Source organism: Nansenia antarctica (assembly GCF_963989245.1).
Source record: "Nansenia antarctica genome assembly, chromosome: 7".
Lineage (NCBI taxonomy): Eukaryota > Metazoa > Chordata > Actinopteri > Argentiniformes > Microstomatidae > Nansenia > Nansenia antarctica.
In genome coordinates, this window is record NC_137677.1 from 3,724,989 (window position 1) to 3,749,122 (window position 24,134).

The 24,134-nt window shown below is 45.1% G+C and overlaps 1 protein-coding gene across 4 annotated transcripts in view; it reads right to left on the reverse strand.

Annotated features, from left to right (window-relative positions):
• Positions 1–6,795: 6,795 nt before the first annotated feature.
• safb (scaffold attachment factor B) overlaps positions 6,796–24,134 on the reverse strand; it is a 29,824-nt gene continuing 12,485 nt past the window's right edge. For all 4 annotated transcript variants that reach the window (XM_080536241.1, XM_080536240.1, XM_080536239.1 and 1 more), the window contains 10 exons: positions 22,180–22,235; positions 21,545–21,624; positions 21,078–21,223; positions 20,389–20,709; positions 19,172–19,318; positions 18,458–18,503; positions 10,160–10,260; positions 9,333–9,394; positions 8,542–8,596; positions 6,796–7,626 (listed from right to left, as the gene is read on the reverse strand). In XM_080536241.1, coding sequence (XP_080392367.1) covers positions 7,503–7,626; positions 8,542–8,596; positions 9,333–9,394; positions 10,160–10,260; positions 18,458–18,503; positions 19,172–19,318; positions 20,389–20,709; positions 21,078–21,223; positions 21,545–21,624; positions 22,180–22,235 — 1,138 coding nt within the window. In that variant the 3' untranslated portion in view covers positions 6,796–7,502. The remainder of the gene's footprint in view (positions 7,627–8,541; positions 8,597–9,332; positions 9,395–10,159; positions 10,261–18,457; positions 18,504–19,171; positions 19,319–20,388; positions 20,710–21,077; positions 21,224–21,544; positions 21,625–22,179; positions 22,236–24,134) is intronic.

Consider the following 24,134-nt stretch of genomic DNA (forward strand, 5'->3'; position numbering starts at 1 on the left):
TTCCCCCAAAATGAGAAGTGAAGACCCCCATATCCGTGTGAGGCATAATATCTGAGCTATTTAGAGAACATCCTGTGAGAGAAAGTTGCTGTTTTAGACAGTTTTGAGGAACAGAAACCGGGGAAAATAGAAATTGTGTTTCTCATGGCCATAAAAGAGAAGCCAGAACCCATAGTTTACATCATATTGTCTATTTATGAACATCCTTCTATTTGCCAAGTCTTGTGACTCTTATGATATTTGATATGGTAGTTTGGTGTATGACAATCTGCAGACTGACATTCCCATCCTGAATGGACCTCAACAGCACATTGCCTTGGTAAAACTCCACATTCAAGTATGGGGCCTATCGGACAGATTGGACAAAGCTGGCTGTCATCTTTGGCTCTAAATCGTCTTTTCGCTGTACATGTTGGCCATGTTTCAGGCCCTGGAGTATGGCATGATAAGCGAACACAGCTGAGTCAAAGGCATTGAACTCAACGATGCAGACCGACTCCAGTGCTTTTCTCTGCTCTGCTCCTGAACCCTGACGCAATTGCTCTGGGGTACGCTGCGCTGCACTGTATAAAGAGAGAGAGAAGATCCCAAGATGCACCTCTCCCAGCTGGGAAAAGGTAAACCACTGAGGTAAACCTTCCATGGCGTCTCACCCCAACAACACTAGCCTGAAAGAGGTGTCAAGTATCAGACTCAACCGAATTAAAGCCATTCTACCTGCGTTGGGTCCGTCAGAGAACATCAGTAACATCAGGAGCCAGTACTGTTTGACAGTCATGGTGTCTTCAGCGCTCTCTCTCCCTCTTTCTCTCTTTCTTACTTTCTCTTTCTCTCTCTCTCTTACCTGTCTGTGTGTCTGTCTGTGTGTCTGTCTGTGTGTCTGTGTGTCTGTCTGTGTGTCTGTGTGTCTGTGTGTGTGTGTGTGTGTGTCTGTCTGTGTGTGTGTGTGTCTGTCTGTGTGTCTGTCTGTGTGTCTGTCTGTGTGTGTGTGTGTGTGTGTGTGTGTGTGTGTGTGTGTGTGTGTGTGTGTGTGTCTGTGTGTGTGTGTGTGTCTGTGTGTCTGTCTGTGTGTCTGTCTGTCTGTGTGTCTGTCTGTGTGTCTGTCTGTCTGTGTGTCTGTGTGTGTGTGTGTGTGTGTGTCTGTCTGTGTTTGTGTGTGTGTGTCTGTCTGTGTGTCTGTCTGTGTGTCTGTCTGTGTGTCTGTCTGTGTGTGTGTGTGTGTGTGTGTGTGTGTGTGTGTGTGTGTGTGTCTGTGTGTGTGTGTCTGTGTGTCTGTGTGTCTGTCTGTGTGTCTGTCTGTCTGTGTGTCTGTGTGTCTGTCTGTCTGTGTGTCTGTGTGTGTGTGTGTGTGTGTGTGTCTGTCTGTGTGTGTGCGTGTGTCTGTCTGTGTGTCTGTCTGTGTGTCTGTCTGTCTGTGTGTCTGTCTGTCTGTCTGTGTGTCTGTGTGTGTGTGTGTGTGTCTGTCTGTGTGTCTGTCTGTGTGTGTGTGTCTGTCTGTGTGTCTGTCTGTCTGTGTGTGTGTCTGTCTGTGTGTCTGTCTGTGTGTCTGTCTACATACCATTGGATAGAGATAGATTCCAACCAGGCATATTCAGACTTGTTGTGATTTGTGATGCTGTGATTTGTTGGGGATTGTGTTTTAAGTAACCAAGACAAGCATGGAGGCATCATATAAGGGCCAGAACAGATCGGGCCCAAATGGCAGAACAAATAAAATCATAATTTTGTAATAAATGGAAGAATTACAACAAACAACTTGAGTAACTATGTTGTGCAAGAGATATTATGGTGCCTCAACAATATTGCCGAATGTCAGTCAGTCAGTCACTAAATGCTGAAACTTAGTTTGGCCAGACACTGACCTACTGACACTGATGTGAAAACTAACACCCTTGTTCCTCCTCCTGCTATCACAAGACCTGGGCCAACTATCTGAGGTGCGCTTGATTAACATCGCAGTTTTTGCACTTCTGTGACTATTCCATAGGCTCCGTCTTAGATGTGAAGTTCAAGTATGTGACATATGTATCTGACCCAGATCTGGCGGTCACAGCTCGCTGACTGTACAAACCTCACAGCTAAACACTCTTCCCTTCCCTTACTCATCTTCTGACCGCCTCCCCCAAAGTCTCCTGCCTTGAACCGATTGGCCAGAGGTGGACGGCCTGATCTGAAATATGACATCACACACAGCCCAGCCCAGCCCTTCCACATGGAACCACACTCCTCACAAGGTGGAGGTTACTCTAGGACACATGGAGGGGGGTGGTGGGGGGGAGGGGGGGGAGGGGGGGGGTGAAACATTACCTCCCCCCATGCTATGCCACGTGATCTCTACATTTCATAAAGTCTCTAAGTTTTGTGAATGTGCCTGTCTAGGCCTAGACCTCTTTAAACCCTATAGCCAGAGCTGCAAATCATCTAGCTTTCTCCTCTCTGTTCCACAAGCTTGTTTTTCTGGTCCCAAAAGGCAGATATCTATTTTAACAAGAAGTTCAATAGTTTAACGCAACTTTTACAAGGTATTTTGGTGGCTTTTGAGGCCAATTCAAACTAACATTACATATGACTTCCGATCTGACCTCTACAACTGTATCCAGAAACAGCCCAAAGGATCTGAAGTGATTAGAGAGAGAGACTGAATCCTGGCTGGATTCTTTAGTTCTCTCTGCGATCATAGGCTAAGGTAGTTATCTAGCCACATTAATCTGCAGACATACCCAGCTATTAACTTGTGTTACACCATGACCGATTTCATAAAGGGCTTCAATACATACATACATACATACATACATAACATACATGTTCATGCCTCCCGATGACACAATGTCCACCCTGTGTCACCATCAATAAGGAGCCTATTGCTCACGTGACACAGACATAGGATATGCTTAACAGATAGGCACACCACCATTCATCAATGTCATGTTAATGTGTAGGTCAGTCTGGAGGGCATGTATCTAAAGCGCCCATTATGTCATGTTGTGCAAAATGGAACAAACTCCATTGGGAGCTTAGGAGCTCAAACTGGTACCTCAACCGATTCTACCCATGGCAATCTGCCCATGCTGCCTCCAACCATGCAACACACTTAAGACTGCAAACATAGAACTCTAGAACCATGGACCAAACTTTAGACTGTCTGCAACCATAGAACTCTAGGACCATGGACCAAACTTTAGACTCCAACCATAGAACCATAGAGGCAGTTTTCTGCACGTTTCTCAACCCCTGTCTCAGTGAACTATTTCAGGACTCTTCAAAGACAAGTTCCCTGGGAAAGGTGTAGTCATATCTTATCATGGCTTAGCTCCCTGCACATAGATACGCTATCAGTTCACGTAGTAGATGGACTCGAAGGGGAAACAGGCTGACTCAATACCATTAGATCATTAGAGTCTTCTCTTTGAAGAAATCTCATCCTTCCTATGTTCTCTATCACACAGGTGCACCATGCAATCAAGTTTGAATGAATCAATCCTCAAGGAGGTTAGTATGGGGTCAAGGTAATGGACACATAGTCAATGTTAATGTTGACGTTGTGTTACATTGTGTTACATCGCCCTCTGCTGGAAGCTATGAACAGGGTCCCCACACCTTCTGAAACATCAAATTCAAGCACCTTTCAAGGACTTTCAAGACTCAACTCCCTCAAATTCAAGGACCCAACACGGCATAGTTTGAGACGGAACTAGATGAGAATTTATATAATAGGAACTATCCACTCTCAAAAAAACTACTAGTTGACGAGCTAAGTAAAACATTTTTTAAATATATACATTTTAGAGAGAGAGAGAGAGAGAGAGAGAGAGAGAGAGAGAGAGAGAGAGAGAGAGAGAGAGAGAGAGAGAGAGAGAGAGAGAGGGGAATTCAAGCACTTTCAATGACCCATGTCTATTTTCAAAAACGTTTAAGGCCTTGATTTTCTTTTCTCAAATTCACAAACTTTCAAGGATTTCAAGGACCCGTGGGAACCCTGTATGAAAGAGAGAACAGGAAGAACGGCGAGAACAGGACCAACACCTGAGCCTCCATAGCTACTCTCTACTCTGCACCTCCAGGAGTCCGTTAGCCCTAATGATCTACTGTATATAGATGAGTGGATAGCTTGCCCTTCTGCAGCATCAACCTCCAATCAAAAACACACACAATCCCTAGGGTGCTCATGCATGCTTGACCTGTTGTGGTCAGGGTGGGGTTACTTATTCAACTTCATTTGCTTCCAACTTGTGATCAACATGCTGAGTCTGCTGGTTGAACCACCATCGTCCACTTGCTCAAATCATGTTGTACCCATTCAACCATGCCTTGGTCCAAGTGTAGAGCACGTGCCATATTGTGAACCCTAGATTGGGCCACGTGCCATGTTGTAAACCCTGTTGTGAACCCTCTCACCCCCTGAGTAGGCGACCATGAGGCTGCTGCATGTTGAATGACATTTTCACACTTATTTTGCAATGGATGGAGATGGAATGATCCAATAAAGAAGCAATAGCATCACCACCAACAAGCTTCAATTGAAGTTTGATTGAATTTAAGCTGAGTAATGCTTCCCTGTTCAATCAACATACACTTTTCATTCTTCAGTCTGAATGAAGCCACCCCTGATGCCCTGGAGAAACCCACCAAGTGAGAAGGAGGAAGAGGAACCACCATTCCAGATGGGGAAAAGAACATACCAAAGGAAGTGAAAATTAACAGGAGTTCCCTCTATTATTTTTGAAACTTCCTAATATCTTGTTGTAAGGCAAGACTAAGCTATAGTATATGTCTACATCAGCTGTATGTATGTAACCCGGTACTGAGTCAAACAGAAATAATCAAAGTGCCCTTTGGTAACCGACAAATCGTGAGGTTAGAATTATCATTTTTTGTCAAAATTGAGTTTTTTTACATAATCTGATCCATTAGGTGTTTATTAATGCCTGTGTGGTGTTATTTTTAAAATGTTTACATTTTTGAGTTAGTAATTCATAAAATACAAAGGTTCCATCTCACAGAACATAATCTTGGAATGTAAAAACTTTGACACTCAATATCTCTGAACTACCCTAAACGGAGATAGAACCTTATCATTCTAAACGGAGATAGAACCTTATCATTCTAAGCTCACAAAATGTAGCCTGTCCTGACCTGAGCAGCTAATGTATATCTGCAGATTCAACATTGATGCAATCTGTCCTGACCCATTGGGCTGTCACACTAAGCGGCTTTTCCCCTCATTTCTTCACCATTGGCTGGTACATTGTTCTGTGTTCTGTGCAACCACCCATCCAACCCCTTGAGAACTAGTTGGGTAACGTCGCCATTTGAGCAGGGCACAGTTCCCCCCTTGGCCCGATTACAGATGTGTAGCAATGGCAGGGATGCAAACTGGTGATGGCCCTGAAAACAAAGAACATTTATGAAAATTGTTGACCTATTTTGAGGTAAAAACGCCTAAAACGGCTAAAAGGTGACACGTTTGCACCCCTGAATGGATAGGTTTCTGACAGTGATCGCATTGTCATTACTGGCTAACCTTTCTACTGATATGCAGTCTTCATAATCTGGTTATACTGCATACAAGATGTTAAGGATGTAAGGATGATAGTAAGCATTAAGTGGGCCAGTGGCGCAATGGATAACCTGTCTGACTAGGGATCAGAAGATACTGATTAGCCTCCTGGCTGGCTTAGCGTCATTTAGGAGGGCGGCAGATAGCCTAGAGGTTAGAGAGGCCGGCTAGCAATCGGAAGGTCGCTGGTTCGATCCCCAGCCTCAGGAAGGAGCTGCTGGAGACTGGTGGGTTGCTGGCATCATATCTAAGTTGCCTACCTCTGCCATTGTGCCCTTGAGCAAGGTGCTTAACCCCTAATTGCTCAGGGGAACTGACTATGGCTACGGCTGGCCTTGTGCCTAGAGCAAATAATACACTTCGTTGTACTCTGTAATGACAGAAAGGTTTCATCTAATGTGTAGTGTAGGCATGACAAAGGTCTTTGACTGAAATGTTACTTAACTAGATTCAGTTCAGTTGCAAGCAGAGTGTGCAGTCCCTTTTTCAACTTACTTTTAAGTATGAGTATATGGTGTCACATTTAGGTTACAGGTTCACTGAGTTTAATAAAATAACAAAGGTGATGATCTGCACTGCTAAACTTAGGTCATGTTCTCACATGAAAATCTGAATCACGAACAGGAGCAAGTGGATGAGTTTGCAACATTGTTGCATAAATTATTTCTGATTTGCGTTCTCACAGCCCTTCATGTAAACGAAGTAACATACGCAATCGAAGCAACAGACGTGGTAGTTCGTCCCGCTCTTATCCAGATCAACACGCATGCGCTGTTGTTTTCCTATGGACTGCCTCGATGCGTCGTTTGTAACCGGAGTGAAACCACCCTTTTCAAGCGGAGCATGCGTCGGTTGTTTGCTCCGGGAGCGACTTAGAATGCGCGTTCTCACAGCTCCAAACGACGCAGAGCAAAGCGAACTTTATCCAAAACTCAGATTCCAAGTGAAGCAAATGTTCTGGTGAGAACACACCCTTTATACTACTCTAAAACATCAGATACTAATATACTGTAGTATCAGTGCCTAATGATAACATGTTACGGTACATGTGGGAAAACTAGGGTTAGTGTTAGGTGCACCTAACGTAGCACCTAACCCTAACCCTAGTTTTCCCATATGTACCGTAACACACACCGATCAGTTCAACTGTAAATACGGAACATGCATAGATGTTCTACACGATTAAATTAAACAAACCGGTTTTTATGCAGTCGCACTGCAAGAACGCAATCTTGCAGTCTCAAATCTTTTTATTAGACAGCATTTTAAATCTCACAAAACATAGCCAACAGTGACATCCAGTGGTAGCACTGTACAACTGCACTTGAGTCAGATACATTGGTTGTTTGTTTGTTTCCTATCGTGAACATGGTAATCCTGGGAACATGTTACAGTGGCAATACAAAGTCTGAAAAAGAGTGTTTTCTTTATGTACAAAAACTAAGCCAATTGATTAAACACATCCGGGGTGGTTACAGAAATTTAAGCCAAGAATGCAATGATGACCATCAAACGGGACTTTTCCCTCAATCAAATTTCAGCAAAAATGGTTTAAAGTATTGAGGAGGCATTCCTGAGCTTTTCTTACCAAGATTCAACCCACGCACCACAAATCGCATTAAAAATACACCAAAAACATAAAAACTTGAAAAAATCATCAACAACAAAACCTTTTGAAAACATAAGGACGTTCATGAAAATGAAAAAACCCATCGAAATGATCAGATTCTGATCTGGGAAATTTAAACCTAAGACGTACAATAACGTTTAATTCATTGCCCTCTTCTTACCCTTTTCCGGGGGGATGATGGAGGAGGAGGAGTCAAAAAGGTCTATAAAAGTAACAGTGAGCACAAAGCAAATGTACAGGCGGCGGACAGCTTCACTTCAGTACAGTTAGACGTGTGTGAGGGGACAGAGGAGGCGTCGTCAGGCGGCTGGGACGTCAGTAGCGCCGGCCGAAGGCGGCACCCTGGATCCCACCACCGCTCCCCTGCATCATCTGGTTCTGTCTGTTCAGAGCGCCGGACAGAGACTGGGACGTTCCTGTCGGGATGTAGCCTCCGCGACTGTGGAAGAGGAACAGTCAAATAGGTAAATGGACTGCACTTATACTAATACATTTTTATTTACAGCAGCTTCAGAATGGAACAAGCTTCCAGTGGCCCTAAAAAGCTTAGAGGGAGAGGTAAGCTTTAAACGTGCGATAAAGAACTGGCTAGCCAGTGAAATGACAGAGTAGAAACACGTCATAGGTAGGGAGTGCAGGGAATTTGTGTAACTATCTATGTTTGTTTTTTTATGGTTTTTATCATGTTCTGTACATTTGTTTTATGGTAACTGTCTGTCCTGTCCTCAATCAGGGACCATGATGGAAATAAGCGTTTGCGCTTCATCATGTGTTTTTATCCCTTGGAAACTGTCTTTTTAATTCCACAATAAATCAAATCAAATCAAATATATAGCGCCTTTATCCAAAGCGCTTTACAACGGCCTCTCATTCACCCATTCACACACACATTCACACACCAATGGCGGCAAGCTGCCATGCAAGGCGCCGGCCGGCCCGCTCACTGGGAGCAATTTGTGGTTCAGTGTCTTGCCCAAGGACACTTCGACATGTGGCCAGCCGGGGCTCGAACCGCCGATCTGCCAACCTTGCGATCATTAGACGGCGGCTCTACCTCCTGAGACACAGCCGCCCCTTGACTGTCAGTCAGACCATGACTGTCATACAGAGCATCCCAGCATGCATTTCATGTGTAACCATGCTGGTTCCTTGTTTCATGTTCATCTAAACTTTTTCCCCTCAGATTTAAATGATACGGTTAATATCATATAATACATGCCTATACATCTATTTTGTACTCATTAAACCATGAAATCCTTCATTTAAAGGATACCAAACTTTCAAAATGACATGGCATTCTGCTGGTACGGGTATATGAGGAAACGTAAAGAGTCATGTGACTTGTGTTAGTTACCTCGCCATTCCACCCCGCGCCAGGTGGCTTTGTCCTGGGATAGCCCCGTCTCTACCTGGAAGACAGACAACAGACAACGCTTCAGGAAAACAGACATCATTATCAGACACGCTTCAGGTAAACAGACATCACTATCACACGCTTCAGGGAAACAGACATCATTATCAGACACGCTTCAGGTAAACAGACGTCACTATCACACGCTTCAGGTAAACAGACATCATTATCAGACACGCTTCAGGTAAACAGACATCACTATCACACGCTTCAGGAAAACAGACGTCACTATCACACGCTTCAGGTAAACAGACATCACTATCACACGCTTCAGGAAAACAGACATCACTATCACACGCTTCAGGTAAACAGACATCACTATCACACGCTTCAGGTAAACAGACGTCACTATCACACGCTTCAGGTAAACAGACGTCACTATCACACGCTTCAGGAAAACAGACATCACTATCAGACACGCATCATCATTATCAGACACGCTGCATCATTATCAGACACGCTGCATCACTATCAGACACGCTGCATCACTATCAGACACGCTGCATCACTATCAGACACGCTGCATCATTATCAGACACGCTGCATCACTATCAGACACGCTGCATCACTATCAGACACGCTGCATCATTATCAGACACGCTGCATCACTATCAGACACGCTGCATCATTATCAGACACGCTGCATCACTATCAGACACGCTTCATCATTATCAGACACGCTTCAGGAAAACAGACATCACTATCACACGCTACAGGGAACGGATGACTCTTACTTTGCCAAGTTCTGTCTCCTTCTATCTTGCGTCCACCAGATTCCCAATCACGACCCCCCTCCCTGAAAGAAACCAGACAACAAACATCAGAAGAGGCAATCCCGGGGTCGGTTTGGGGGATTTTTGGACTTTGGTAAATGGACTGCACTTATACAGCGCCTTTATCCAAAGCGCTTTACAACGGCTTCAATTTAAAAATGAAACTGGTGCGATCCACAATTATGGCATCGTTGATTCAACATTTGTGGCAACACTCCTCCAGCCCCTTTTGTTATTGTGTTAACCTCAGAGTGCCCCTTTAAGAGGAGAACAGTTAGAGAAACACACTGCAGCAACTGAGCAGGATGGAAAGAAGCTGGTGAAACTAATCACATTCAGGAGTACTACCGACTGACCTGGGGTTGATGCTACTATGAGTACTACCGACTGACCTGGGGTTGATGCTACTATGAGTACTACCGACTGACCTGGGGTTGATGCTACTATGAGTACTACCGACTGACCTGGGGTTGATGCTACTATGAGTACTACCGACTGACCTGGGGTTGATGCTACTATGAGTACTACCGACTGACCTGGGGTTGATGCTACTATGAGTACTACCGACTGACCCGGGGTTGATGCTACTATGAGTACTACCGACTGACCTGGGGTTGATGCTACTATGAGTACGACCGACTGACCTGGGGTTGATGCTACTATGAGTACTACCGACTGACCTGGGGTTGATGCTACTATGAGTACGACCGACTGACCTGGGGTTGATGCTACTATGAGTACTACCGACTGACCTGGGGTTGATGCTACTATGAGTACTACCGACTGACCTGGGGTTGATGCCGCGCTTGTTCTCGTAACCTCCGGTCCAGGTTTCGCGTCCAGAGTCCGTCGCCCCCCTGTGCCTCTCCGTGCGGTCTGAGGAGAAGTGCTGCAGAGAGGAACAGAGAGAGGAACCGGGTTCACAACCAAATCATCAGGCTGGGTCGTTTTTCAAATCGGGTGCAAAGCAAAGAAGTTGTTTAACGTAAGAAGTGTATTATGTGTTGTCCTCTGGTCCCTGGGGTAGGTGGTGGGTGGGGGTTATTTGATTTACTTTCTTCGGTCCCGACTTGTAATGTATGTCCCTAATACCTAGATAGTTATTTTGTAATTTGTGTGTTGTTGTTAGGGGTGGGCATCAATGATCGATGATCGATTAATTGATCGATAAGGTCTTGGTCGATCACAAAATATTTTGCTCGATAATAATTTTTTATTTTTTATTTTTTTATAATAATAATAATAATGGAAATGTGTTTGTCCACATTATGTGTGAGAAATGAACTTTGCATTTGCCTTCGCATTGAATTTCACAACGCAGTACGGCATGACGGAAGTTCCCGTACGTTAGTGTAACCTGACCTCCAGTAATAGGTGCACGATCTCCACTACTTCCTGAAAGGCACCTTGCATGTTTAATTGATTAATCAGCTGTGCGGTAAACTGTTGGAACACACACTGCTTGGAAAATGGCGAAGCGAGCGAAACGAAGCTTGGTGTGGGAGCATTTTGATCTGAAAGGCGACCTCGTTCATTGCAAACACTGCGCAGTGACCTATAAATATAATACGACGACGACCCCGATGAAATACCACCTGCAAGCCGTACACCCGACCCTGACTGCTCCTTCGCTACCTTGTACTTCTCAGCCCTCCATCATGCCTCATCTTATACGCGGGAGGTGTGATGCACAACGCCTACAGTCTCTCGCTGGAGTTTAAATTTAAGTTAAGCTGGACGCTCTTAAGGACACTAACGTTTTCAGTCATCCTCCTATTTGTGAGTAACTGTTTTTTTTACTGCTCCTATGGTGAGTTACTTATTTTCTATATTTTTATTTATAATGTAAAATGTGTTTTTAAGTTAAACAATTTAGGCTACTCACTGCCTTGTTTAAGAGGATTGTTATCTGACTGTAGTGTCTAGTTAATGTGAATGAATGAATGTGTGCATTGTGCAATTCTGCAATAGCAACACAAATAAAGTTTTTTCCCCAAGGAAAACATGCTTGTTATTTCTGCCCTAGTTTTTTTTTTTTTTTTTTAATGAAAAAAAAGCTTATTGATTAATCGATAATTGATCGTTAATTCGTTACGATTATCGGGAAAAAAATGTTGATCGTTTGCCCAGCCCTAGTTGTGGTGTGGTTGTATGGGTTGTTGGGGGCGTTGGTTGCAGGATGTAGCCTTATTATGTTTATGATTAATCTCAATAATAGCTCAGTTTCGGGCCTGCCTGAGTAAAAGAGTAAAAGGGTGTGACGGCCCTGGCCCCATATTGTGTCCTGGCCTGTAATAAACATCTGTTTCCCTGTCTGCAGAGAGTACTCCTGCTGGACAGGGTTACTAATCAGGAGAATGCAGGTCAGCTGGTGGACAGCTGATTGTGCCCCACCTGGTTCCAGGATCCAGGGCATAAAAGATCTATGCAGGCCTCAGTATGGAGGCCCCCTTCTAGGCACCATTATTTTCTATTCTTTGTTTGTTCCTTGTTTCACACCATGCAACACTCACCTCACCACTTTCCACTACACTCACATTACACCACTGATTTACTGACTACCACACCTCATCTTATTATTGGCCTCATTTAGTTTACAATAAACATTTTCTTATCATTACTTACTAAGATCGTGTGTGTGTCTCCCGTTTTTGTCATGGTCATGAGCCTGGCCGTGACAAATTGGGGGCTCCGTCCGTTTTCGTTTTTCTAGCATTATTTTGATCACCTTTTGGTAAGTAAATATTGCTTTTTTTCTATTGAATTCTACCCGGTCGTTTGACTTTTTTGCTTAATTGATGGTTAAAACATTGTGGTTCATTACTTGTGGTGCGACTCCCATGGCTTGTTGCCTTGATTGGCAGGGGGTGCCTTGTTAAGTTAATAGGCGCGTGTCTCTGTTAGTAGCCTAGGCAGAGATTTTGGTGAATGAACTGCAAACTGGTGTCGTAGTCGATTCCCCACCAGTTCAAAATGATCGCCTGCGGGTGTTTTTTTTGAAAGCCTTGAGTGGCATATTAAGCATTTTGGAGACACACTTATCGCATTTTTGTATATAATAGCCTATTGTTAATTGATCTGCGCGATCGTTTTGTTTGTAATGGTGCTTAGATAGGGTTTTTTCTATTGGGGCAAGAGGGTGTATACAATTGGCTGTCAGTTGCGCACATGTAGGCTACGGGGCTGCCCTGGTAGGCTTACGGTCTCTCTCCTTTGAGTCTGGCTGAGCGTTTTTCTGTAGTGTTGCGGTACGGCGGCTAGAGCAATTGTCTCGGGGACACATTCTTAGCTGTCAGGTGGGCGACCAGCTTGCTGGGGGTCTAACCGGGCTGACGAGTTAGTGTTTAAAGATCCTCCCGCTAACGCATGAAGACTAGGGTTGAGCTTACTCAGTCAGGTCCTGGGGTAGGCAGTCAGATAGGGGCATGCTCCGTTGCGAGGTTGTCAATTTCCTCTGATGCGCGCTGAGTTGTCAGTGTATACGTCATCTTGGGTCCATAGGCCTACATTGTCCTGTACTTAATATTGTGATTTAATTAAATAAAAATGTCTGGAGTAGAGGGGTTTATAGCAGCTCCATCCTATGACTTAGGCCCAATCCCAATTCACCCCTAGCCCTTCGTTTTCACCCCTATGGCTCGATTTGCGCGTTCACGTTTAGGGCGAGGGCTGTCTCAATTCATATTTCATCGAGGGCTAGGGGTAAGGGGGAGGGCTAACTATTACTTCGTTTCGAGGGATTTCAGGACCAGACTAGCTTCGAAGGGCTAACGGTACGCTACCCCTTGATACCAGGATGCATTGCGAATCATCTACAGAAATCTTATGTCGCTCTATTCAATGCGGAAATGTCATTTTACTTTCTCTGTAATTACTTATTAATAAAGATTTGAAAAATTATGATAACCATCGTATTGTCTTAGTTTAATGTCATTACAATGCATTATAGACCTTTTATTTATAACAAGCTTAACCCAAAAATCGCTTTTATGTCGGTGCTGTGTCTAACGTTACAGTAACGCAACGCTGCATGACAGTCGAGCATTTCAGAGATGTACAGTCATAAATCAATTATTACCTGTGGCGTTTTGACAGCGGATGATGGTACACATATGTAAAGTTATCTATCAAACGTTCGTCTGACTTGTACATGATGCGCATTTTGACCTATTTCCACCCGCAATCTAATCCGAGCAGTTGTTATTAGGTAATATTATTAATGGGTTGTATCATTCATTTCAATGCATTATAGACCTTTTCTTTATAACAAGCACAACAACAACAAAACGTTATCATGCCGATGTGCTGTGTGTCTAACGTTACAAGCTGATTTGTGCATGACAGCCGCGCATTGACATATTTCCATGTCTAATGGCATATGACACGCGAAATGTAACTACAGTTAAGGATACGCGTAAAGGATGATGATCTATCACCGTTCGACTCTACTGAGAAATGTTTCCGCTTATTTGTCATCTCTCCTTCACGGGCAAATGTGGCCGCGTCCCCAAGAGATCCTCTTTCTACGTTTTTGACCACCACTATGATGAATTGATTTTTGGATTCTAGACGACGAATTGTTCTGAGAAAGGCGCTTGGTAACGTGATTTTTGGACAACGCTTTATGACTACTGATGGACTGGTTGTTTTGGTTGGAGTCATTCATTGTCATTAAATTCATTGTCATTATTGCGATGTCCACAAAAAAGACATCGCTGACGGAAGAGACTAAAAAAGGAACGTCTAAACACTACAGTGTGTTGATAACAAATGAAAATAGATGCTTATAGCACACGCAACAGAAATAAACACAGCTGAAGAAGGCATTGCGAGATGTGAGAATTCGCCGGCAACACAACGCGTCACCCGTACCGCGTGATGACGTAGGCGCCGTGAAGGGCTGTCCCAATTCACAGGGCTTAGATTTCAAGGGGTAGGGCTTGTGACGTATTCGAAGGCCTTGCCTTCGAATCGAGTGACACTCGAAAACGAGCCATAGGGGTAGAAAAGAGAATCGGGATTGGGCCTTATTGTACCGTTTTACTAAAGCTCAATTGTTATTGGTTGCAAAACATTATGATGTAGCGGTGGTAGAACAAAAGAAACATGAGCTTAGGGCATGTTTAGAGTCGAAACTGGTCGAGATGGCAATTTTGCCACAGCCTGTCAAGGGTTCATCTTCGCCTGTTGCTAAGCACCCTTTTACATTTGACCAGGAAAAAGAATTGCTCAAACTGAGATTAGACCAGGAATTTGCACTTGAGAAAATGAAATGTGAAATCCAAATGCAAACTGTGGAGTTAGAGAGACATAGGTTGAATTTGATTGAAGGCGGTAAAATCAGTAGTGAAGTCTTAAGTAGTGGGGGTTCTTTTGCTTCCAGGGGAGCAAATAGAGGCTTATTTGATATAGCAGGAAACTTGAAACTTTTACCTAAATTTAATGAAAGGGATCCTGACTTGTTTTTTTCGTTGTTTGAGCGCGTCGCTGACACTCGTGGTTGGCCAGATGCTGAACGCACCCTCATGTTACAATGTGTTTTTACAGGTCGAGCACAGTTGGCATATTCGTCCCTGAGCCGTGAGGATTCTCTGATTTATGAGAAAGTGAAGTCTGCAGTGCTTAAATCTTATGAACAGGTTCCGGAGGCCTACAGACAGAAATTTAGGAATTGGAGGAGAAACAAGAGTCAGACACATCTTGAGTTTGCAAGAGAATTAGTTTTGCATTTCAATCGCTGGTGCAAGGCGTCTGATGTAGATGATTTTGATGATTTGTGTGATCTGATTGTACTGGAGCAATTTAAAAATGCTATTCCCCAGAATATAGCCACTTATATTAGTGAAAAGCAGGTGACTACTCCTGCTGAAGCTGCTGCGTTGGCAGATGATTTTACATTGACTCATAGCAGGGGTAAGTTTGGAGAGCCGCGCATGTTTGGTGAGTCTCGCGCTTATGTGCCAGAGTCTGGGTTTCAGAGGAGTACCTTTGGTTTTGATATGCCACCTGCTGGTCAGTCAGTTGCAACTGATTTTGGTCGTAGAGGTCAGAATAGTTCAAGGAGTTATGAGAATCAGAATAGTTCAAGGAGTTATGAGAATCAGAATAGTTCAAGGAGTTATGAGAACGTGTGCAGTCACTGCCATAAAAAGGGGCATGTTAAATCTGAATGCTATGCTTTAAAGTCTAGAGGTAAGCCTTGGGCTCCAGTGTCTCATGGGGATGGGGCTAAAGGGGCTGGTTGCGCGGCGCCGGTGGTGCAGCGGGTTAAGTCTGCTGCCCAAGCCTGTGATTCGCTGTCCCAGGTGCGCTCTACACATGTTGAGTCTCCACAATCCTCTGACCTTGAATCTTACTTGCCATTCCTTACAGATGGTTTGGTGTCCCTCGTCGGTGGGGATGAGAAGGTCCCAGTAAACATTTTACGGGATACTGGGGCATTTGATTCGTTTATTTTAGCTTCTGCTTTGCCATTTTCTGATGCCTCTGACACAGGTGACTCCATTCCCATTCGTGGTATGGGTTTGGCTGTATTGCATGTTCCTCTGCACAGAATAATTCTTTCATCTGATTTGTTTCAGGGTGAGATGACTGTGGGTGTGCGCCCAGCGTTGCCCTGTGAGGGGGTGACCATGATCATGGGTAATGGCTTGGTTGGTGCACGAGTGTGGGCAGATGTGGCGCCACCTGTGGTGGTTACGTCTGTGCCAGTATTTAAAAGCAAGCCTGATGAAAGTGAACGGGAGTTTCCTGAGGTGTTCACTGCGTGTGCCGTAACTCGTGCCATGAGCCGTGCCACGCCTGACCCTGACAAAATGGTGGATGATGTGGAGCATGTGATATCACTGTCTGATTTTCCCCTGTCTGTCCCTCACAGTGAACTGGTGAGAGAGCAGCGGGCAGATCCAAGTCTGAAAGAGCTGTTTGAGGGAGCTCTCCCTGCTGGGGGGGTGAGGAACAGCGCCCATGCCTATTTCATTCACAATGAGGTATTGGTGAGGAAGTGGGTTCCCCATGGCGTTGAGTTTGTGGGAGACCCCATTTACCAAATTGTTGTGCCCTCCAAGTATCGCAGCTTGGTTCTGCAGGTGTCACATGATGAGGGTGGACACCTAGGAGTTTCTAAGACCTATGATCGCATCCTCCGTTACTTCGTTTGGCCTCGCCTTAAGAGGGATGTGGCAGCCTATGTAAAAACATGTCATACATGTCAGTTGACAGGAAAGCCGAATCAGAGCATTACACCGGCTCCATTGAGTCCGATTCAGGCAACCAGTCAACCGTTTGACCATCTCATTATTGATTGTGTAGGTCCCCTCCCTCCGTCTCGTACTGGGGCTAAGTATTTGCTGACAGTTATGTGCCAGGCTACCAGGTATCCTGCAGCTTATCCCTTACGCAATATCACCACCAAGTCTGTAGTCCGTGCCTTGACTCAGTTCATTTCAATCTTTGGCATACCAAAAATCATCCAGTCTGACCAGGGTTCTAATTTCTCTTCCCATCTGTTCGCTCAGGTCCTGAAACAGCTGCGCGTTAAGCACAACAGGGCGTCAGCCTATCACGCGCAGAGCCAGGGCGCATTGGAGCGATTCCATGCAACTTTGAAATCTTTGTTGCGCGCCTACTGTACTGAGCTGGACGGAGATTGGGAGGAGGGGCTTCCTTGGATGATGTTAGCCGCCAGGGAGGTGAGCCAGGAAAGTACGGGTTTTAGTCCCAATGATCTGGTGTTCGGACACACAGTACGTGGCCCCTTGGCCGTTATCCAAGATGATTGGAAAGAGTCCGAACCACCAAAAAACTTGCTTGGATACGTGCTCGGCTTTAAGCATAGGCTTTATGAAGCCGGTGAGCTGGCAAAAGAAAAACTAGCTAGTGCACAAAAGAAAATGAAACGCCTTTATGACCGCCGAACTGAGCCACGGAGGTTTAGCCCGGGTGATCAGGTTCTGGCACTCTTGCCCATGGTTGATTCCCCCTTTTGTGCTAAATTTACTGGTCCACATACTGTAGTAAAGCAAGTGTCTGATCTTAATTACCTGATTGCTACACCTTTGCGTAGGAAGCCTAATCAGCTCTGCCACATTAATTTATTGAAACCGTATTATGACCGTGTGTCTGATTCTGTGGAGCAGGCGTCAGTTCCTGTTCGTCCGGCGTGTGTAGCCAGTACAGTAGGGGATTCCCCTCAGGTGGTGGCAGAGCCTGAGGAGGATGGCCTATCCAGTCCCGACCAGGAGTTGTTGACTGGAAGATTGAAAAATTCAGAGTCCCTTCGTGATCTTGGGAGCTCGTTGGGGCATTTAACAGAGGTTGAATGTACCCAACTGCTGCATCTTGTTAAGGATTATCCATCCATTTTTACGTCACATAAAAGGGAAGGACAATGTAGTGGCAGATGCATTGTCCAGGGCCCCTTGTTAAAATTGTTTTTGTGTTAACTCATTTCCTGTTTTTACCCTTCTACTGTTCCTGCTCCTCTTAATTATGGCTTCATAGGTACCTGTTGCCGAGGTTGGAGTAATGGTGGTTGGTCCTGAATACATGTGATCTGGGTTTGTTCGTTTATATATTATTTTACTGTGGTGTGTTTCCCTGTTGTTCAGTGTTCCCTTTGGGACCCTGTTTCTATGGGAGGGGGTGTGACGGCCCTGGCCCCATATTGTGTCCTGGCCTGTAATAAACATCTGTTTCCCTGTCTGCAGAGAGTACTCCTGCTGGACAGGGTTACTAATCAGGAGAATGCAGGTCAGCTGGTGGACAGCTGATTGTGCCCCACCTGGTTCCAGGATCCAGGGCATAAAAGATCTATGCAGGCCTCAGTATGGAGGCCCCCTTCTAGGCACCATTATTTTCTATTCTTTGTTTGTTCCTTGTTTCACACCATGCAACACTCACCTCACCACTTTCCACTACACTCACATTACACCACTGATTTACTGACTACCACACCTCATCTTATTATTGGCCTCATTTAGTTTACAATAAACATTTTCTTATCATTACTTACTAAGATCGTGTGTGTGTCTCCCGTTTTTGTCATGGTCATGAGCCTGGCCGTGACAAGGGTAAAAGAGTCTTACCGTGGTGTCTCTGTCTGCACCTACAGTCCGGGTGGTGGTGTCCCTCCTAGAAGACAGAGCACAGTGGGTCAACCACAAACATACAACACTGTTCAAGGTAGAGGCACTTTCTGTATAGAACGAGACATCACAAGACCTACTAAACTAAACAGGGACGTTATAATAACATAAACAGCCCCAGAGCCTTACATCGTAATATCAGGCACAGGGTTCCCACACCTTCTGAAACATCAAATTCAAGCACCTTTCAAGGACTTTTCAAGACTCAATTCCCTCAAATTCAAGGACCCAACACGGCGTAGTTTGAGACAGAACTAGATGAGAATTTATATAATAGGCACTATCCGCTCACAGACAACAATTAAAAAGAGAGAGAGAGAGAGAGAGAGAGAGAGAGAGAGAGAGAGAGGGGGGATTTCAAGCACTTTCAATGACCCATGTCTATTTTCAAAAACTTTTAAGACCTTAATTTATTTTTCTCTAATTTCACAAACTTTCAAGGATTTCAAGGACGCGTGGGAACCCTGCATGCAGTCTGGAAAAATACCCCAGAGATTTCCCAATTCAGGTTTCATGGTCAGGAAAACCTCCGTAGTCAGAAACAGTCACGACAGCTAATGATCAGTTAAGTGTGGTAACTAACATCACACTAAAATCAGTCATATTGATTTGTGTAGTAGCTCTTTCAAACAAAAACAATTGTCTGTTCCGTACCTGTCAATGGCGCTGTCATTGTCTTGGTAACGGCTGCGGTCCCTGTGGTCAAAGTCTTGGTAGCGGTCCTGACGAGCGGTGAAGTCTGTACCGCGGGTGTAGCGTCCATCATCCATGGTCAGCCTCTTCTCCGGCCAGTCGTCCTTCCTATCAGCAGAATGTCGTGACGTTAGAATTATAAGGTTCTATCTCCATTTTTTTTTACATAATCTGATCCATTAGGTGTTTATTAATGCCTGTGTGGTGTTATTTTTTAAATGTTGACATTTTTGAGTTAGTAATTAATACAAATACAAAGGTTCCATCTCACAAAACATAATGGAATGTAGAAAAACTTTGACGCTCAATATCTCTGAACTGCCCTAAACGGAGATAGAACCTTATCATTCTAAACGGAGATAGAACCTTATCATTCTAAACGGAGATAGAACCTTATCATTCTAAACGGAGATAGAACCTTATCATTCTAAGCTCAAAATGTCTCGTTAGTCATAGTACAACACACACAGAATGACCACACAACCCTAGATGAAATGACCCAGAGAGAAGAGGCAGAGAGGTAGAGGGGTAGAGAAGGGTAACAGCCCCAGCCAGAGAGAGGGACTGTGCACTAGGGTTGGGCAGTATCGAGAGAGAGAGAGAGAGAGAGAGAGAGAGAGAGAGAGAGAGAGAGAGAGAGAGAGAGAGAGAGAGAGAGAGAGAGAGAGAGAGAGAGAGACAGACAGAGAGAGAGAGAGAGACAGAGAGAGAGAGACAGAGAGAGAGAGACAGAGACAGAGAGAGAGAGACAGACAGACAGAAAGACAGAGAGAGAGAGAGAGAGAGACAGATAGAGAGAGAGACAGACAGAGACTGAGAGAGAGAGAGAGAGAGAGACAGAGAGAGAGAGACAGAGAGAGAGAGAGAGAGAGACAGAGAGAGACAGACAGACAGAAAGACAGAGAGAGAGAGAGAGACAGATAGAGAGAGAGACAGACAGAGACTGAGAGAGAGAGAGAGAGACTGAGAGAGAGAGAGAGCGAGCGAACAGTATGGGAGCTATGCACCAGTGAGGAAGGGCAGAGAAAGGAAACGGGCTAAGCTAGACAGTGGTATAGATGGGGAAGGGTCAGAGTGAGGGCATTGGGAAGGGTCAGAGTGAGAGAGTCAAGACAGAAGCAGAGACACAGCAGTGTGTGTGTGTGTGTGTGTGTGTGTGTGTATCCCGTATCCCCCACCTGCTGTCCATGTCGCCGTAGGGCCTCTTCAGAGGGCGTTTGTCCTGCTCGAAACGCAGCTGGTCCTGCTGCCTGCGTAGCTCCTCCCTCTCGCGGTGGATCCTCTCCTGCTCGCGGCGCCGCTCGTACTCCACGCGCAGGCGCTCGCGCTCCAGGAACTCCCGCTCCATGCGGTCGGCGTCCAGCCGCTGCTTCTCCACCTCCAGCCAGTTGCGCTTCCGCAGCAGACGCTCGCGCTCCTCCTTCTCGCGGAACAGACGGATGCGCTCGCGCTCCGTGCGGCTGTCGCGGTCACCGCCGCCTCCTCCGCGCTCTCTCTCGCTGAGGACGAGAGGAGGGGGATGAGACATAACGTGACGTTAGAATTATAAGGTTCCATCTCCATTTTTGTCAAAAATTTAGTTTTTTACATAGTCTAAACCATTCGGTGTTTATTAATGCCTGTGTGGTGTTATTTTTAAAATGTCGACATTTTTGAGTTAGTAATTAATAAAATACAAAGGTTCCATCTCACAGAACATAATGGAATGTAAAAACTTTGACGCTCAATATCTCTGAACTGCCCTAAACGGAGATAGAACCTTATCATTCTAAGCTCACGAATTGATAAATAACGTGACGGATAACTATAAAGGGACAGCTTGAGACACTGGCCTCCCAGGGAGGTGTGGTCCGAGGGCGCTCCTTACCCAGAGTGTCTGCGTCTCTCGACCTCCCTGATCTCCCTCTCCCGCTGCCTCTGTCTCTCCCGCTCGCGCTGCTCCTTGATCTGGTCGAACGACAGGATCTCCTTCTTCTCTTTGCTCGCCGACTTCCTGTCGCGGCTCTTGGTGCTCTGGATTAAAATGACGATAAAGCAGATTCATGGAGCATGACCGCTTCTCACCAAACGGTCGAGGTAGGCCTGAACAACTCAAATAGCTAATATTCTGTCGTGCTACAGGGCGCGTGCGGCCATTGTAAACATGTTTGATGGATGCCAAAAGTATGAAATAAAAATGGTTTGAGCCATCTCATTAAAAAAAGGCTTTGAGCCGTTCAAAAAACAAACCTCAATCACATCAAAAATATTACCATTAGACAATTATTTCAAAAAGGTTACCGACCTAGGTTGAGGTGAAGGTTTAAGGACTGTGGGGCATTCTGGGTAACTTACGCGCTCTTTGCTCTTGGTTTTCAGGCTGATGACAGGCTCCCCCTTGGACTTGTCCATCACCACGGTCCTCTCGTTACGAGCTACAGGGACATAGCAGCACCACAGTGAATGATTTGGACAACGTATACAAGGGCTATACACACACACATCAATTTGCCAGTGTGTGACATTTAAGCAATATCACACTCGAGGTCGTGCTGTTATACTGAATATCAGCACGGCTGTGATTGGGTTGTAGGTACGAGGCCGAGTACCGAAGACAATCACAGCTGTGCTGATATTCAGTATAACAGCACTCCCTCTCGTGTGATATTGCTTTTATACAACAGTTCTACAGCGCAATTTATTAGCTAACAGAAATAAGCGACAACAGATTATGATTTGTTTGTTCATTTAATCATAAAAATAGTTCCGCGACTGCACTTCAAATGGACTGTTGCCTAGTAACCTGAACACAAACAATGTAGTCTAATTAACGGTCATTTAGTAGAACACCTGTGCGGCGGAGTGATACATATAGTCAAAAGTCCCAGTGCTGTTATACTTTATATCGGCATTCATGGAATGCCTCTTGACCAATCAAATTACTTTGAGTCGGAACTAACTGTTGTATAAAAGACCATACATCCTCTCACCTTTGCCATCTTTGTCTGCCTCACCACCCTCCGCCTTCTCGTCCTTGTTGGCATCCCTGCGGGGGTTAAGTCATTAGAAAGCCGGCAAGTGAAGACATGCATAATCACCATGATCATGTCTAACCACTAGGTTGTGCCCAGGGCGAGATGTAGACCAACTTTCTAGACACTGTCTTGTAAGCACCTCTTCTCCTAAATAGCACGGTCCTATTCTAAGGTAGCTGAAGTCATACATGAGTCATGACAACGATAGTTACGGAGGTATACTCCAGTTCTATGAGTGGAGCGGAGCCCCATAGGGGAGCTCTGCTCCTATTGGTTTACCCCGCTACCTAAAGTAGCAATTGACTGAATTTGTCGATGTCCGCGCCCGCCCTGGGGTGCTATAAAAGGGGCGTCCTCCGTTACCTCATTCTCCCAAACATACAATACAGCCGGGTTTGAACAAGTCGAAGTGGGCCAGCAGCCCTATGGGGCTCCGCTCCACTCATAGAACTGGAGTATACCTCCGTAACTATCGTTCTATATCGTGGAGCTCCGCCCCATAGGGGAGCTCTGCTGCTATTGGTTTAGGCGGAGCGGGCGAGGCCAAATGTACCCCCACTGAGACTCTATTAGTCAGAACAAAATCTCAGCGGCACCCGGAGCTGACCACTGATGTTGGTTCAAGACAACCTTGAATGTTGGCCTAACTAACCCACACCGAGTCTGCTCCACTGATCTATCCCCACTGACGCCGGCATGAAGATGACTCCGCGAAACAGCGGTGGCAGGGTTGCCAGATGGGATTTTACAGCCTAACCAGTCTATTACCGCTAAACCCAGTAGCCCATTCGGCGATAACCCGGCCCATCTGGCAACCCTGCGTAGCGGGCTAGCGCTTTTAACCTGCAAACGTTGCAGCTCAAAGTGCACCATAGCAAGCGAGAGGTAAACATGGCAAGACAAAGTAAGCTTAACAATGACTTCATGAAACCAAGCTACAATGAGTCTGAGGAGAAGTCTGACTGTGAAGAGATGGAGGTAGTGGCTCCTCCAGCCAGAAAGTCTCGAGGGTTCCGAGTTGAATGGAAAGAAACTTTCCCCTGGCTGCGTTTAGATGGGGAAGGAAAAATGTTCTGCTCACCGTGCAAAAAATCCGGGAGGAATAACGGATTCACGAGAGGAGCAACGAATATGAGAATGTCGGCTCTCACTGATCACAGGCGGTGCAGTGAGCACATATCGGCGGTCAGTTTGAGGCAACAGCAAACCGCTATGAAAGGCCACTGTGAGCAGGCTAATGAAACGGCTAACAATAAGCTGCACTCTCAGCTACAAGTTGCATTTCACATGGCAAAAAATGGCATCGCATGTCATCAGTATGTGGGACTGACTGAGCTACTGAAAGCAGTTAAGTTCATTTAAAGCCTATTTATTTTCAGAGTTTTATTCTATTTTATTTTATCTGATAAGGCATATGAACGGAAATTAGGTTAGCCTATGTGTCACGCCAGAAGCCTACATGTAACCTCTTGCACTTTTCAATAAAATGTTATAAATCTAGACATTGTGGTATTTCTTTATATACGTATCCCAGCCTGCCTATCAATCGTTTCTCAATAAACAGCTATGTTCTCCTCATTGTCATACTCGCGAGTCCGATTAAGTATGATTTGACAGGCAGTTAAACTAAATGCCTTTCCAACCAGCGAGACCTGGTTATAGAAATGACGTTGTTTTATTGATAAAAAAGGGTAAAACTGGAAAGAGAAAATAGAAAACTCACATTAATCCCAAACAATTTAACAGACTTCAGTTAAACGTAATGTGGAGTCCGTCCATTGATCGATGCAGTCTGTTCAATTCCCAGTGTGGCGCCGTTCAGCGCTGGACATAATGGCATAGCGCGCATGCGAATCATGAAAGACTATATTATTATATATTTTTATATAGCTCGCATCTAATCGTATCGG